General features: G+C 48.9%; 1 protein-coding gene across 1 annotated transcript in view; it reads right to left on the reverse strand.

Moving 5' to 3' along the window:
- Nucleotides 1–18,024, reverse strand: part of OBSCN (obscurin, cytoskeletal calmodulin and titin-interacting RhoGEF) — a 167,458-nt gene that overhangs the window by 127,317 nt on the left and 22,117 nt on the right. The window contains exons 9-14 of the mRNA XM_059063315.2: nucleotides 15,524–15,799; nucleotides 12,835–13,110; nucleotides 9,778–10,053; nucleotides 7,088–7,363; nucleotides 4,031–4,306; nucleotides 1,341–1,616 (exon numbers count right to left, since the gene is read on the reverse strand). Of these exons, the coding sequence (XP_058919298.1) occupies nucleotides 1,341–1,616; nucleotides 4,031–4,306; nucleotides 7,088–7,363; nucleotides 9,778–10,053; nucleotides 12,835–13,110; nucleotides 15,524–15,799 (1,656 nt within the window). The remainder of the gene's footprint in view (nucleotides 1–1,340; nucleotides 1,617–4,030; nucleotides 4,307–7,087; nucleotides 7,364–9,777; nucleotides 10,054–12,834; nucleotides 13,111–15,523; nucleotides 15,800–18,024) is intronic.

The following is an 18,024-nucleotide window of genomic DNA, read 5'->3' on the forward strand; positions in this document are numbered from 1 at the left end:
TTTTCTATCTCTACGACCATCTCCATAAGCATGGGATAACAGTTTTCCAGTACATTTTGTAGACTGTCCCAGAGAACTACAAGGTCCTTCTTGGGAAGATTTTTAATTATTGGGCCTACTGATTGACAAGTCATACAACTCTTTGAGTTTTCTACATCTTCTTGTAACAGTATTCATACAGTTGCCCAGGATTTAGTCAAACTTCACAACTTTTCAAAGCTTTTATCTTAGAACACTCTCTAATATTCTCCGAATGCCACATTTTACAAAAAGCCGGGTGGGATCTGGGATCTGTGGATATCTGGGATATACACACCCATAAATCATCCTATGGTCGCACGGTCTCACACAGTTATGGGTTGGCTCCTAGGAGTCAATGTGGAATGGCAGCCCACCCCTACTCAGCATTAAGACTCTCTTCACAGAAGACGAGTAAGCTGATTTCTTAGACTGCCCTATGTTCCAGCCACGAGGCAGAGACACTCACTAACCTTTAGGAAAATGCAACGAAATAGAGACTGCTTTCCCAGTCAGAGTCTGCTGCTAGCACACTAACTCCTCATTAGCAAAGCCGACTGATGGGGCAGTAGCGACTTTTTCCTTTCCGTTCCTAAATTCATCAATATAACGCCATGGGGAATACTGACCCGCAGCATCTAAAGTGTTTGAAGACAAAGGCAAAATCCTATTGCTTTTAAGAAGATCACCCTAAATAGCATAGGTGACTCTATTCCAATCCTCCTTTCTTTCTCCCTTTGCAAGATCGTGACAACAAAACATGGGCCCATCTTCTGCCACCTACAGGCAACCCGAGCTTCCCTATCCAGGAAATTGAAGGAAGGGTGTCCCAGGAATCTCAAATCTGATCATCCATAGTTCACTCCTAAGATAATTCCAAGTGGGAGTGGGTGGTCAACATCTCCACGAATCCGCAATCAATGAAATTGAAACCCCATCTGGCAACCCGAGACCTGGCGTAGTCATGTGGTAGGTGTCAGGAAAGACGTACCATGGGAGGAAAGTCACATATCCCCAGGCCTACCTCAGACCCCACGCATCAGGGAGAGCCAGGGTCCCGATACCAGGACAGGAAGGCTCGAGGCAGGTGCTAAGACACTGTGACTGGGCCTTACTGCATGGAAACAGGTGGACACATATGGTCCCTCTTCCTTCCATGCCCACTCTCTCCATCCATCCTCCCCCGGGCAAAAATGGCTATAAAAGTGGGACGTAGAAGACTGGGAGGCTACAGGCGAGTGAACGCCAGACTGTGGAGGCTGCAAGACAGTCCCCTCATCACCTGCAAATAGGCTGGCTTAGTATCCTCCTCCAGGACTGACCTGTGACATCCAGGTGGAAGGAGACCCTCTGGCCCCCGGCCTCACAGCTGTACTCCCCGGCGTCGGCCTTGCCCGCCTGCTGCACCACCAGCCGCCGCCCTCGGCCCGTGGCCTCCACTCGCACTTTTGAGCTCGAACTCAGCTTCTTTCCATTCTTGTACCACGTCACCTCCGTCTGGGCCTGGGCCACCTCGCAGCTCAGCGTGGCACTGGCCCCCGCCACGGCCTGCACTTCACTGCGTGCCGGCTGCTCCTTGGCAAACACCACCTTGGGCTCTGGAGACAGCGAGGGATACACGGGTCAAGGACACCATCTCATCACGAAGGCAGCCCCGGGCAAAAGAGTCCTGAGTGGGGAGCCGTGGGCCAGGTGGTTGCAGGGGGTGCGGGAGTGAGGTGGGGCCAAGGTGGAAACTTCTCGAGGCTCTGCACCAGGCGTGTGCCCTGCAGAAATCTCCCTGCCTTTCTCAGCAAAAAGTAACACAAGTGATGCATTCTCCCCTGGGTCCGCTTGAGATGGTCTGCAGGGGGGGTGGGTGGGGGGAGGGTGCACTTTTGGAAGAGACTTCTCCCCTGATCATGGCATCTGCAGGGACACACAGAAGTGTTCCCAAACTCTACCAGATGGAGCCACAGTCTTCTCCATACACCTAAGCAGGGAACTTTGGACATGCAGTCCGTGGAAATCACTGAGGCTCAGTGCCCTGGCCCACATTTAGTATGGTCAACTTGTGGCAGTCTCGGGGCAGTGCTGGCACCTTCCCATGGCTTTCTTTTCCATTGTCTGAGGAATAAAGAAGCTGAGCCCCTTTCCCCGTATGACTAGGGTCCCCATTCCTCTTTTGTTCTTCCTGGGGACACTATTCAAATTTTTGCCCACTCACCAACAGTAGGCTCTCTCTTCTCTCCATTCACCTCTAGGCACCCCTCATGCATTCAAATATTAGAAAAGGACAGATTGCTAGCTTTCAAGGTTATTCCCAACTGTGGGACTCGCATTTTCACTGTGTGATCGACGATCAAATTTCATCAACCATTTGATTCCCTGCTCGTTCAGAGGATCACATCTTTCTGCATTCAATCTCTTAATGCAAAGCTTTATATCTATTAACTTTGCCAACCTTCAACACAACGTGCAATCCTGGACTACGACTCTCATCACTGATCTCCATCCCGTGGATGCATCGCTGAATTCCTATTGCTAACATTGCACTTATGATTTTGGCTGTGATATTCTCAATACATAGGTCTGGAATTTCACTCATCCTTCCTGCCTTTCTTCGGCGATTCTGGTATGCATCGATGTTATGTTCTGAACTTAAAGAGACCTATGGAGTGTATCTCCTTTTTCTATCTCTACGACCATCTCCACACGCATGGAATAACAATTTTCCAGGACATTTTGTAGACTGTTCCAGAGAACTACAAGGTCATTCTTGGGAAGATTTTTCATTATTGGGCCAGTGATTGACAAGTCATATAACTCTTTGAGTTTTCTACATGTTCTTGTAACAGTTTTCATACAGTTGTCCAGGATTTAGTCAAACTTCACAACTTTTCAAAGCTTTTATCTTAGAACACTCTCTAATATTCTCCGAATGCCACGTTTTACAGAAATGCCGGGTGGGATCTGGGATCTGTGGATATCTGGGATATACACACCCATAAATCATCCTATGGTCGCACGGTCTCACACAGTTATGGGTTGGCTCCTAGGAGTCAATGTGGAATGGCAGCCCACCCCTACTCAGCATTAAGACTCTCTTCACAGAAGATGAGTAAGCTGATTTCTTAGACTGCCCTATGTTCCAGCCACGAGGCAGAGACACTCACTAACCTTTAGGAAAATGCAACGAAATAAAGACTGCTTTGCCAGTCAGAGTCTGCTGTTAGCACACTAACTCCTCATTAGCAAAGAAGACTGATGGGGCAGTAGCGACTTTTTCCTTTCCGTTCCTAAATTCATCAATATAACGCCATGGGGAATACTGACCCGCAGCATCTAAAGTGTTTGAAGACAAAGGCAAAATCCTATTGCTTTTAAGAAGATCACCCTAAATAGCATAGGTGACTCTATTCCAATCCTCCTTTCTTTCTCCCTCTGCAAGATCGTGACAACAAAACATGGGCCCATCTTCTGCCACCTACAGGCAACCCGAGCTTCCCTATCCCGGAAATTGAAGGAAGGGTGTCCCAGGAACCTCAAATCTGATCATCCATAGTTCACTCCTAAGATAATTCCAAGTGGGACTAGGTGGTCAACATCTCTACGAATCCGTGATCAATGAAATTGAAACCCCATCTGGCAACCCGAGACGTGGCGTAGCCAAGTGGTAGGTGTCAGGAAAGACGTACTATGGGAGAAAATTCACATATCCCCAGGCCTACCTCAGACCCCACGCATCAGGGACAGCCAGGGTCCCGATACCAGGAACAACGGGAAGGCTCGACGCAGGTGCTAAGACACTGTGACTGGGCCTTACTGCATGGAAACAGGTGGACACAAATGGCCCCTCTTCCTTCCATGCCCACTCTCTCCATCCATCCTCCCCCGGGCAAAAATGGCTATAAACGTGGGACGTAGAGGACTGGGAGGTTACAGGCGAGTGAACACAAGACTGTGGAGGCCGCAAGACAGTCCCCTCATCACCTGCAAATAGGCTAGCTTAGTATCCTCCTCCAGGACTGACCTGTGACATCCAGGTGGAAGGAGACCCTCTGGCCCCCGGCCTCGCAGCTGTACTCCCCGGCGTCGGCCTTGCCCGCCTGCTGCACCACCAGCCGCCGCCCTCGACCCGAGGCCTCCACTCGCACTTTTGAGCTCGGACTCAGCTTCTTCCCATCCTTGTACCACATCACCTCCGTCTGGGCCTGGGCCACCTCGCAGCTCAGCGTGGCACTGGCCCCCGCCAAGGCCTGAACTTCACTGCGTGCCGGCTGCTCCTTGGCAAACACCACCTTGGGCTCTGGGGACAGCAAGGGATACACCGGTCAAGGACACCATCTCAGTCAGGAACGCAGCCCCGGGTAAAGGAGACCTGAGTGGGGAGTCGTGGGCCAGGCAGGTGTGAGGGGTGCAGGGGTGAGGCGGGGGCCAAGCTGGAAACTTCTCCAGGCTGTGCACCAGCCTTGTGCCCTGAAGATGTCCCTCTGCCTTTCTCAGTGACAAGTAACACAAGTGATGCATTCTACCCCGGGTTAGCGTGAGCTGGGGCTCGAGGGAGGGTGCACTTTTGGAAGAGACTTCTCCCCTGATCATGGCATGTGCGGGGTCACATGCAAGTGTTCCCAAGCCTTCCCAGAAGGGGCACAATCTTCTCCATGTGCCTAAGCAGGGAAATTTGCACATGCAGTCCGTGGAAAGGACACCATCTCAGTCAGGAACGCAGCCCCGGGTAAAGGAGACCTCAGTAGGGAGCTGTGGGCCAGGCGGGTGCGGGGGGTGCGGAAGTGAGGTGGGGCCAAGATGGAGACATCTCCAGGCTCTGCACCAGCTGTGTGCCCTGCAGAAGTCTCCCTGCCTTTCTCAGCGACAAGTAACACAAGTGATGCATTCTCCCCTGGGTCTGCCTGAGCTGGTCTGCGGGGTGGGTGGGTGGGTGGGGAGGGTGCACTTTTGGAAGAGACTTCTCCCCTGATCATGGCATCTGCAGGGACACACAGAAGTGTTCCCAAACTCTACCAGATGGGGCCACAGTCTTCTCCATACATCTAAGCAGGGAACTTTGGACATGCAGTCCGTGGAAATCACTGAGGCTCAGTGCCCTGGCCTACATTTAGTATGGTCAAATTGTGGCAGTCTCGGGGCAGTGCTGGCACCTTCCCATGGCTTTCTTTTCCATTGTCTGAGGAATAAAGAAGCTGAGCACCTTACCCCAAATGACTGGGATCCCCGTTACTCTCTTGTTTTTCCTGGTGACACTATTCAAATTTTTGCCCACTCACCAACAGTAGGCTCTCTCTTCTCTCCATTCACCTCTAGGCACCCTTCAGGCATTCAAATATTAGAAAAGGACAGATTGCTAGCTTTCAAGGTTATTCCCAACTGTGGGACTCGCATTTTCACTGTGAGATCGACGATCAAATTTCATCAACCATTTGATTCCCTACTCGTTCAGAGGATCACATCTTTCTGCATTCAATCTCTTAATGCCAAGCTTTATATCTATTAACTTTGCCAACCTTCAACACAACGTGCAATCCTGAACTATGACTCTCATCACTGATCTCCTCCCCGTGGATGCATCGCTGAATTCCTTTTGCTAACATTTCACTTATGATTTTGGCTGTGATATTTGCAATACATAGGTCTGGAATTTCATTCATCCTTCCTGCCTTTCTTCGGCGATTCTGGTATGCATCGATGTTATGTTCTGAACTTAAAGAGACTTATGGAGTGCATCTCCTTTTTCTATCTCTACGACCATCTCCATAAGCATGGGATAACAGTTTTCCAGTACATTTTGTAGACTGTCCCAGAGAACTACAAGGTCCTTCTTGGGAAGATTTTTAATTATTGGGCCTACTGATTGACAAGTCATACAACTCTTTGAGTTTTCTACATCTTCTTGTAACAGTATTCATACAGTTGCCCAGGATTTAGTCAAACTTCACAACTTTTCAAAGCTTTTATCTTAGAACACTCTCTAATATTCTCCGAATGCCACATTTTACAAAAAGCCGGGTGGGATCTGGGATCTGTGGATATCTGGGATATACACACCCATAAATCATCCTATGGTCGCACGGTCTCACACAGTTATGGGTTGGCTCCTAGGAGTCAATGTGGAATGGCAGCCCACCCCTACTCAGCATTAAGACTCTCTTCACAGAAGACGAGTAAGCTGATTTCTTAGACTGCCCTATGTTCCAGCCACGAGGCAGAGACACTCACTAACCTTTAGGAAAATGCAACGAAATAGAGACTGCTTTCCCAGTCAGAGTCTGCTGCTAGCACACTAACTCCTCATTAGCAAAGAAGACTGATGGGGCAGTAGCGACTTTTTCCTTTCCGTTCCTAAATTCATCAATATAACGCCATGGGGAATACTGACCCGCAGCATCTAAAGTGTTTGAAGACAAAGGCAAAATCCTATTGCTTTTAAGAAGATCACCCTAAATAGCATAGGTGACTCTATTCCAATCCTCCTTTCTTTCTCCCTTTGCAAGATCGTGACAACAAAACATGGGCCCATCTTCTGCCACCTACAGGCAACCCGAGCTTCCCTATCCAGGAAATTGAAGGAAGGGTGTCCCAGGAATCTCAAATCTGATCATCCATAGTTCACTCCTAAGATAATTCCAAGTGGGAGTGGGTGGTCAACATCTCCACGAATCCGCAATCAATGAAATTGAAACCCCATCTGGCAACCCGAGACCTGGCGTAGTCATGTGGTAGGTGTCAGGAAAGACGTACCATGGGAGGAAAGTCACATATCCCCAGGCCTACCTCAGACCCCACGCATCAGGGAGAGCCAGGGTCCCGATACCAGGACAGGAAGGCTCGAGGCAGGTGCTAAGACACTGTGACTGGGCCTTACTGCATGGAAACAGGTGGACACATATGGTCCCTCTTCCTTCCATGCCCACTCTCTCCATCCATCCTCCCCCGGGCAAAAATGGCTATAAAAGTGGGACGTAGAAGACTGGGAGGCTACAGGCGAGTGAACGCCAGACTGTGGAGGCTGCAAGACAGTCCCCTCATCACCTGCAAATAGGCTGGCTTAGTATCCTCCTCCAGGACTGACCTGTGACATCCAGGTGGAAGGAGACCCTCTGGCCCCCGGCCTCACAGCTGTACTCCCCGGCGTCGGCCTTGCCCGCCTGCTGCACCACCAGCCGCCGCCCTCGGCCCGTGGCCTCCACTCGCACTTTTGAGCTCGAACTCAGCTTCTTTCCATTCTTGTACCACGTCACCTCCGTCTGGGCCTGGGCCACCTCGCAGCTCAGCGTGGCACTGGCCCCCGCCACGGCCTGCACTTCACTGCGTGCCGGCTGCTCCTTGGCAAACACCACCTTGGGCTCTGGAGACAGCGAGGGATACACGGGTCAAGGACACCATCTCATCACGAAGGCAGCCCCGGGCAAAAGAGTCCTGAGTGGGGAGCCGTGGGCCAGGTGGTTGCAGGGGGTGCGGGAGTGAGGTGGGGCCAAGGTGGAAACTTCTCGAGGCTCTGCACCAGGCGTGTGCCCTGCAGAAATCTCCCTGCCTTTCTCAGCAAAAAGTAACACAAGTGATGCATTCTCCCCTGGGTCCGCTTGAGATGGTCTGCAGGGGGGGTGGGTGGGGGGAGGGTGCACTTTTGGAAGAGACTTCTCCCCTGATCATGGCATCTGCAGGGACACACAGAAGTGTTCCCAAACTCTACCAGATGGAGCCACAGTCTTCTCCATACACCTAAGCAGGGAACTTTGGACATGCAGTCCGTGGAAATCACTGAGGCTCAGTGCCCTGGCCCACATTTAGTATGGTCAACTTGTGGCAGTCTCGGGGCAGTGCTGGCACCTTCCCATGGCTTTCTTTTCCATTGTCTGAGGAATAAAGAAGCTGAGCCCCTTTCCCCGTATGACTAGGGTCCCCATTCCTCTTTTGTTCTTCCTGGGGACACTATTCAAATTTTTGCCCACTCACCAACAGTAGGCTCTCTCTTCTCTCCATTCACCTCTAGGCACCCCTCATGCATTCAAATATTAGAAAAGGACAGATTGCTAGCTTTCAAGGTTATTCCCAACTGTGGGACTCGCATTTTCACTGTGTGATCGACGATCAAATTTCATCAACCATTTGATTCCCTGCTCGTTCAGAGGATCACATCTTTCTGCATTCAATCTCTTAATGCAAAGCTTTATATCTATTAACTTTGCCAACCTTCAACACAACGTGCAATCCTGGACTACGACTCTCATCACTGATCTCCATCCCGTGGATGCATCGCTGAATTCCTATTGCTAACATTGCACTTATGATTTTGGCTGTGATATTCTCAATACATAGGTCTGGAATTTCACTCATCCTTCCTGCCTTTCTTCGGCGATTCTGGTATGCATCGATGTTATGTTCTGAACTTAAAGAGACCTATGGAGTGTATCTCCTTTTTCTATCTCTACGACCATCTCCACACGCATGGAATAACAATTTTCCAGGACATTTTGTAGACTGTTCCAGAGAACTACAAGGTCATTCTTGGGAAGATTTTTCATTATTGGGCCAGTGATTGACAAGTCATATAACTCTTTGAGTTTTCTACATGTTCTTGTAACAGTTTTCATACAGTTGTCCAGGATTTAGTCAAACTTCACAACTTTTCAAAGCTTTTATCTTAGAACACTCTCTAATATTCTCCGAATGCCACGTTTTACAGAAATGCCGGGTGGGATCTGGGATCTGTGGATATCTGGGATATACACACCCATAAATCATCCTATGGTCGCACGGTCTCACACAGTTATGGGTTGGCTCCTAGGAGTCAATGTGGAATGGCAGCCCACCCCTACTCAGCATTAAGACTCTCTTCACAGAAGATGAGTAAGCTGATTTCTTAGACTGCCCTATGTTCCAGCCACGAGGCAGAGACACTCACTAACCTTTAGGAAAATGCAACGAAATAAAGACTGCTTTGCCAGTCAGAGTCTGCTGTTAGCACACTAACTCCTCATTAGCAAAGAAGACTGATGGGGCAGTAGCGACTTTTTCCTTTCCGTTCCTAAATTCATCAATATAACGCCATGGGGAATACTGACCCGCAGCATCTAAAGTGTTTGAAGACAAAGGCAAAATCCTATTGCTTTTAAGAAGATCACCCTAAATAGCATAGGTGACTCTATTCCAATCCTCCTTTCTTTCTCCCTCTGCAAGATCGTGACAACAAAACATGGGCCCATCTTCTGCCACCTACAGGCAACCCGAGCTTCCCTATCCCGGAAATTGAAGGAAGGGTGTCCCAGGAACCTCAAATCTGATCATCCATAGTTCACTCCTAAGATAATTCCAAGTGGGACTAGGTGGTCAACGTCTCTACGAATCCGTGATCAATGAAATTGAAACCCCATCTGGCAACCCGAGACGTGGCGTAGCCAAGTGGTAGGTGTCAGGAAAGACGTACTATGGGAGAAAATTCACATATCCCCAGGCCTACCTCAGACCCCACGCATCAGGGACAGCCAGGGTCCCGATACCAGGAACAACGGGAAGGCTCGACGCAGGTGCTAAGACACTGTGACTGGGCCTTACTGCATGGAAACAGGTGGACACAAATGGCCCCTCTTCCTTCCATGCCCACTCTCTCCATCCATCCTCCCCCGGGCAAAAATGGCTATAAACGTGGGACGTAGAGGACTGGGAGGTTACAGGCGAGTGAACACAAGACTGTGGAGGCCGCAAGACAGTCCCCTCATCACCTGCAAATAGGCTAGCTTAGTATCCTCCTCCAGGACTGACCTGTGACATCCAGGTGGAAGGAGACCCTCTGGCCCCCGGCCTCGCAGCTGTACTCCCCGGCGTCGGCCTTGCCCGCCTGCTGCACCACCAGCCGCCGCCCTCGACCCGAGGCCTCCACTCGCACTTTTGAGCTCGGACTCAGCTTCTTCCCATCCTTGTACCACATCACCTCCGTCTGGGCCTGGGCCACCTCGCAGCTCAGCGTGGCACTGGCCCCCGCCAAGGCCTGAACTTCACTGCGTGCCGGCTGCTCCTTGGCAAACACCACCTTGGGCTCTGGGGACAGCAAGGGATACACCGGTCAAGGACACCATCTCAGTCAGGAACGCAGCCCCGGGTAAAGGAGACCTGAGTGGGGAGTCGTGGGCCAGGCAGGTGTGAGGGGTGCAGGGGTGAGGCGGGGGCCAAGCTGGAAACTTCTCCAGGCTGTGCACCAGCCTTGTGCCCTGAAGATGTCCCTCTGCCTTTCTCAGTGACAAGTAACACAAGTGATGCATTCTACCCCGGGTTAGCGTGAGCTGGGGCTCGAGGGAGGGTGCACTTTTGGAAGAGACTTCTCCCCTGATCATGGCATGTGCGGGGTCACATGCAAGTGTTCCCAAGCCTTCCCAGAAGGGGCACAATCTTCTCCATGTGCCTAAGCAGGGAAATTTGCACATGCAGTCCGTGGAAAGGACACCATCTCAGTCAGGAACGCAGCCCCGGGTAAAGGAGACCTCAGTAGGGAGCTGTGGGCCAGGCGGGTGCGGGGGGTGCGGAAGTGAGGTGGGGCCAAGATGGAGACTTCTCCAGGCTCTGCACCAGCTGTGTGCCCTGCAGAAGTCTCCCTGCCTTTCTCAGCGACAAGTAACACAAGTGATGCATTCTCCCCTGGGTCTGCCTGAGCTGGTCTGCGGGGTGGGTGGGTGGGTGGGGAGGGTGCACTTTTGGAAGAGACTTCTCCCCTGATCATGGCATCTGCAGGGACACACAGAAGTGTTCCCAAACTCTACCAGATGGGGCCACAGTCTTCTCCATACATCTAAGCAGGGAACTTTGGACATGCAGTCCGTGGAAATCACTGAGGCTCAGTGCCCTGGCCTACATTTAGTATGGTCAAATTGTGGCAGTCTCGGGGCAGTGCTGGCACCTTCCCATGGCTTTCTTTTCCATTGTCTGAGGAATAAAGAAGCTGAGCACCTTACCCCAAATGACTGGGATCCCCGTTACTCTCTTGTTTTTCCTGGTGACACTATTCAAATTTTTGCCCACTCACCAACAGTAGGCTCTCTCTTCTCTCCATTCACCTCTAGGCACCCTTCAGGCATTCAAATATTAGAAAAGGACAGATTGCTAGCTTTCAAGGTTATTCCCAACTGTGGGACTCGCATTTTCACTGTGAGATCGACGATCAAATTTCATCAACCATTTGATTCCCTACTCGTTCAGAGGATCACATCTTTCTGCATTCAATCTCTTAATGCCAAGCTTTATATCTATTAACTTTGCCAACCTTCAACACAACGTGCAATCCTGAACTATGACTCTCATCACTGATCTCCTCCCCGTGGATGCATCGCTGAATTCCTTTTGCTAACATTTCACTTATGATTTTGGCTGTGATATTTGCAATACATAGGTCTGGAATTTCATTCATCCTTCCTGCCTTTCTTCGGCGATTCTGGTATGCATCGATGTTATGTTCTGAACTTAAAGAGACTTATGGAGTGCATCTCCTTTTTCTATCTCTACGACCATCTCCATAAGCATGGGATAACAGTTTTCCAGTACATTTTGTAGACTGTCCCAGAGAACTACAAGGTCCTTCTTGGGAAGATTTTTAATTATTGGGCCTACTGATTGACAAGTCATACAACTCTTTGAGTTTTCTACATCTTCTTGTAACAGTATTCATACAGTTGCCCAGGATTTAGTCAAACATCACAACTTTTCAAAGCTTTTATCTTAGAACACTCTCTAATATTCTCCGAATGCCACATTTTACAAAAAGCCGGGTGGGATCTGGGATCTGTGGATATCTGGGATATACACACCCATAAATCATCCTATGGTCGCACGGTCTCAGATAGTTATGGGTTGGCACCTAGGAGTCAATGTGGAATGGCAGCCCACCCCTACTCAGCATTAAGACTCTCTTCACAGAAGACGAGTAAGCTGATTTCTTAGACTGCCCTATGTTCCAGCCACGAGGCAGAGACACTCACTAACCTTTAGGAAAATGCAACGAAATAGAGACTGCTTTCCCAGTCAGAGTCTGCTGCTAGCACACTAACTCCTCATTAGCAAAGCCGACTGATGGGGCAGTAGCGACTTTTTCCTTTCCGTTCCTAAATTCATCAATATAACGCCATGGGGAATACTGACCCGCAGCATCTAAAGTGTTTGAAGACAAAGGCAAAATCCTATTGCTTTTAAGAAGATCACCCTAAATAGCATAGGTGACTCTATTCCAATCCTCCTTTCTTTCTCCCTTTGCAAGATCGTGACAACAAAACATGGGCCCATCTTCTGCCACCTACAGGCAACCCGAGCTTCCCTATCCAGGAAATTGAAGGAAGGGTGTCCCAGGAATCTCAAATCTGATCATCCATAGTTCACTCCTAAGATAATTCCAAGTGGGAGTGGGTGGTCAACATCTCCACGAATCCGCAATCAATGAAATTGAAACCCCATCTGGCAACCCGAGACCTGGCGTAGTCATGTGGTAGGTGTCAGGAAAGACGTACCATGGGAGGAAAGTCACATATCCCCAGGCCTACCTCAGACCCCACGCATCAGGGAGAGCCAGGGTCCCGATACCAGGACAGGAAGGCTCGAGGCAGGTGCTAAGACACTGTGACTGGGCCTTACTGCATGGAAACAGGTGGACACATATGGTCCCTCTTCCTTCCATGCCCACTCTCTCCATCCATCCTCCCCCGGGCAAAAATGGCTATAAAAGTGGGACGTAGAAGACTGGGAGGCTACAGGCGAGTGAACACAAGACTGTGGAGGCTGCAAGACAGTCCCCTCATCGCCTCCAAATAGGCTAGCTTAGTATCCTCCTCCAGGACTGACCTGTGACATCCAGGTGGAAGGAGACCCTCTGGCCCCCGGCCTCACAGCTGTACTCCCCGGCGTCGGCCTTGCCCGCCTGCTGCACCACCAGCCGCCGCCCTCGGCCCGTGGCCTCCACTCGCACTTTTGAGCTCGAACTCAGCTTCTTTCCATTCTTGTACCACGTCACCTCCGTCTGGGCCTGGGCCACCTCGCAGCTCAGCGTGGCACTGGCCCCCGCCACGGCCTGCACTTCACTGCGTGCCGGCTGCTCCTTGGCAAACACCACCTTGGGCTCTGGAGACAGCGAGGGATACACGGGTCAAGGACACCATCTCATCACGAAGGCAGCCCCGGGCAAAAGAGTCCTGAGTGGGGAGCCGTGGGCCAGGTGGTTGCAGGGGGTGCGGGAGTGAGGTGGGGCCAAGGTGGAAACTTCTCGAGGCTCTGCACCAGGCGTGTGCCCTGCAGAAATCTCCCTGCCTTTCTCAGCAAAAAGTAACACAAGTGATGCATTCTCCCCTGGGTCCGCTTGAGATGGTCTGCACGGGGGGGGTGGGTGGGGGGAGGGTGCACTTTTGGAAGAGACTTCTCCCCTGATCATGGCATCTGCAGGGACACACAGAAGTGTTCCCAAACTCTACCAGATGGAGCCACAGTCTTCTCCATACACCTAAGCAGGGAACTTTGGACATGCAGTCCGTGGAAATCACTGAGGCTCAGTGCCCTGGCCCACATTTAGTATGGTCAACTTGTGGCAGTCTCGGGGCAGTGCTGGCACCTTCCCATGGCTTTCTTTTCCATTGTCTGAGGAATAAAGAAGCTGAGCCCCTTTCCCCGTATGACTAGGGTCCCCATTCCTCTTTTGTTCTTCCTGGGGACACTATTCAAATTTTTGCCCACTCACCAACAGTAGGCTCTCTCTTCTCTCCATTCACCTCTAGGCACCCCTCATGCATTCAAATATTAGAAAAGGACAGATTGCTAGCTTTCAAGGTTATTCCCAACTGTGGGACTCGCATTTTCACTGTGTGATCGACGATCAAATTTCATCAACCATTTGATTCCCTGCTCGTTCAGAGGATCACATCTTTCTGCATTCAATCTCTTAATGCAAAGCTTTATATCTATTAACTTTGCCAACCTTCAACACAACGTGCAATCCTGGACTACGACTCTCATCACTGATCTCCATCCCGTGGATGCATCGCTGAATTCCTATTGCTAACATTGCACTTATGATTTTGGCTGTGATATTCTCAATACATAGGTCTGGAATTTCACTCATCCTTCCTGCCTTTCTTCGGCGATTCTGGTATGCATCGATGTTATGTTCTGAACTTAAAGAGACCTATGGAGTGTATCTCCTTTTTCTATCTCTACGACCATCTCCACACGCATGGAATAACAATTTTCCAGGACATTTTGTAGACTGTTCCAGAGAACTACAAGGTCATTCTTGGGAAGATTTTTCATTATTGGGCCAGTGATTGACAAGTCATATAACTCTTTGAGTTTTCTACATGTTCTTGTAACAGTTTTCATACAGTTGTCCAGGATTTAGTCAAACTTCACAACTTTTCAAAGCTTTTATCTTAGAACACTCTCTAATATTCTCCGAATGCCACGTTTTACAGAAATGCCGGGTGGGATCTGGGATCTGTGGATATCTGGGATATACACACCCATAAATCATCCTATGGTCGCACGGTCTCAGATAGTTATGGGTTGGCACCTAGGAGTCAATGTGGAATGGCAGCCCACCCCTACTCAGCATTAAGACTCTCTTCACAGAAGACGAGTAAGCTGATTTCTTAGACTGCCCTATGTTCCAGCCACGAGGCAGAGACACTCACTAACCTTTAGGAAAATGCAACGAAATAAAGACTGCTTTCCCAGTCAGAGTCTGCTGCTAGCACACTAACTCCTCATTAGCAAAGCCGACTGATGGGGCAGTAGCGACTTTTTCCTTTCCGTTCCTAAATTCATCAATATAACGCCATGGGGAATACTGACCCGCAGCATCTAAAGTGTTTGAAGACAAAGGCAAAATCCTATTGCTTTTAAGAAGATCACCCTAAATAGCACAGGTGACTCTATTCCAATCCTCCTTTCTTTCTCCCTCTGCAAGATCGTGACAACAAAACATGGGCCCATCTTCTGCCACCTACAGGCAACCCGAGCTTCCCTATCCAGGATATTGAAGGAAGGGTATCCCAGACACCTCAAATCTGACCATCCATAGTTCATGCCTAAGATAATTCCAAGCGGGACTGGGTGGTCAACATCTCCACGAAACTGCAATCAATGAAAATGAAACCCCATCTAGCAACCCGAGACCCAGCATGAGCCATGTGGTAGGTGTCAGGATAGATGTACCATGGGAGGAAAGTCACATATCCCCAGGCCTACCTCTGACCCCACGCATCAGGGAGAGCCAGGGTCCCGATACCAGGACAGGAAGGCTCGAGGCAGGTGCTAAGACACTGTGACTGGGACTTACTGCATGGAAACAGGTGGACACAAATGGCCCCTCTTCCTTCCATGCCCACTCTCTCCATCCATCCTCTCCCGGGCAAAAATGGCTATAAAAGTGGGACGTAGAAGACTGGGAGGCTACAGGCGAGTGAACGCCAGACTGTGGAGGCTGCAAGACAGTCCCCTCGTCACCTGCAAATAGGCTAGCTTAGTATCCTCCTCCAGGACTGACCTGTGACATCCAGGTGGAAGGAGACCCTCTGGCCCCCGGCCTCGCAGCTGTACTCCCCGGCGTCGGCCTTTCCCACCTGCTGCACCACCAGCCGCCGCCCTCGGCCCGTGGCCTCCACACGCACTTTTGAGCTCGAACTCAGCTTCTTTCCATCCTTGTACCACGTCACCTCCTTCTGGGCCTGGGCCACCTCGCAGCTCAGCGTGGCACTGGCCCCCGCCACGGCCTGCACTTCACTGCGTGCTGGCTGCTCCTTGGCAAACACCACCTTGGGTTCTGGAGACAGCGAGGGATACACGGGTCAAGGACACCATCTCAGTCACGAAGGCAGCCCCGGGCAAAGGAGACCTGGGTGGGGAACCATGGGCCAGTCGGTTGCAGGGGGTGCAGGAGTGAGGTGGGGCCAAGATGAAAACTTTTTGAGGCTCTGCACCAGGCGTTTGCCCTGCAGAAGTCTCCCTGCCTTTCTCAGCGACAAGTAACACAAGTGATGCATTCTCCCCTGGGTCTGCCTGAACTGGTCTGCGGGGTGGGTGGGTGGGTGGGGAGGGTGCACTTTTGGAAGAGACTTCTCCCCTGCTCATGGCATCTGCGGGGTCACACAAAAGTGTTCCCAAACCTTCCCAGATGGGGCCACAGTCTTCTCCATGTGCCTAAGCAGGGAAATTTGCACATGCAGTCCGTGGAAATCACTGAGGCTCAGTGCCCTGGCCTACACTTAGTATGGTCAACTTGTGGCAGTCTGGGGGCAGTGCTAGCACCTCCCTGTGTGGGATATGAATTACTGGCCTTATAGTTTTTCTATATGGTTAAATGGTTTAAGTACCATGTATTAAAACCATGTTGTCTCTACTCCTTGCATGAGTCCACCTTTTTTAAAAAAAAAAGGAGCAGGGGAAGGTGAGCATCCAGTCATGTGCAGATTTATGTTGGAGATCACTATTCTGGTCCTTTGGTCTGTGTATCTATCCTTGCAAGGAGACACTATTGTGTTCATTACTGTAGCGTTATAACAATCTTGATATTGGCATAGCAAATAACTCACTTTTTGCTCTTCTTCTAGAATGTATTGACTGTACATGGTCTTAGCAATTTCTTCTGAATTTTCAAGATCCCCACTAAACAAACATTTGTTTGGATTTTAATTGGTATTGACCATTCTTCCCTGGATTTCTACCCAACTATTTAGAACTTCTTGACTGTCTCCCAAGACATTTTTAATAATTCCCCCCACACACACAGAGCCTCTCACCACCCTTTATTAGACTTGGAATTAGAAAATGATTCTTTTGATGCTATTGTAACTCTTTTAAAAATTTCATTTTCCAGATGTTTGTTGCTCCTATGTAGACGTAGAAGTGTTTTCTTCATATTGATTTTTTTACATGGTAATATTCTCAACGATCTTATTCTCATAATTTATCCTTTGGATTAATCATATTATCCATGAATTCAACTTTTGTTTCTTCACACGTTTATGTCTTTTACTTTCTTTTCCTCCTATCTCTGTTGTACAATGCTGGATAAAAAGTTAACAGTTGGCTTCCTTGTCTGGTTCCCCATCTCACAGAAAAACTTTCACATTTCTGTGTGCAATTAGCTGGTTTGTCTGCATCATCATTTATCAGATTAAGAACTGTTTTATTTATAATTCATTAAGAATTTTATGTCATGAATTGATGCCAACTTTATTAAACTTTTCTTCTGTATTTATAATGCCAAATCTTACCAAATACTTTATTCTGCATGTCATGAACAGATTGCTTTGCTAATGTTTCTAGTGTTTGAACAACCTTGCATTTCTGGACTACGACTTTTATCACAGTGTATTACCAATTTTCCTCTTAATATATTGTTAAATTTATTTTGATAATATTTTGTTTCAAATATTGGCCTTGATATCCATAATAGGTTGGTCTGTAATTTTAATTCTTACAATTTTTTTGTCAGATATTGGTATCAATGTTATGCTATCTACATGAAACAAATCAGAGACTGTTTATCTCCTTTTTCTATTCTCTAGAAGAATATCCATGAACATGGATTTTCTTTCCAAAGTATTTCATATAATTTACCAGTGGAACTACTGGGCTTAGATCTTTCCCTATGAGAAGATTTATCATTATGGTTCCGATTATTTAAAAGATTATAGGACTACTTGAGTTGTTGAATGTTTCTTGTGTCACTTTTTATATAGTTTTCTAAGAATTTGATCAATTTGTCAAACCTTTCACATTTATTGCCATGAAAAAATATTGTCATATTCTTCTAAAATACCATTCTTAAAAGATACATACATGTTGGTATAGGAGAAGCTACTATTCCTCTCCAAGTCTAAATCTATAAATCAGACTCCATGGGGAATTCTGACATAGAATGTTCTAACAGAAAACAAAAGGAAATCAGTATTTACTTTGAAAAGAGAATTCCAGACCTCACATGTGCATATCTCAGGCACATATCGACCAACCCTCTGGTCTCTGTTTACTTTGCACACATAT

The sequence above is a fragment of the Kogia breviceps genome, chromosome 4, assembly GCF_026419965.1.
Source record: "Kogia breviceps isolate mKogBre1 chromosome 4, mKogBre1 haplotype 1, whole genome shotgun sequence".
In the NCBI taxonomy this organism is placed as follows: Eukaryota; Metazoa; Chordata; class Mammalia; order Artiodactyla; family Physeteridae; genus Kogia; species Kogia breviceps.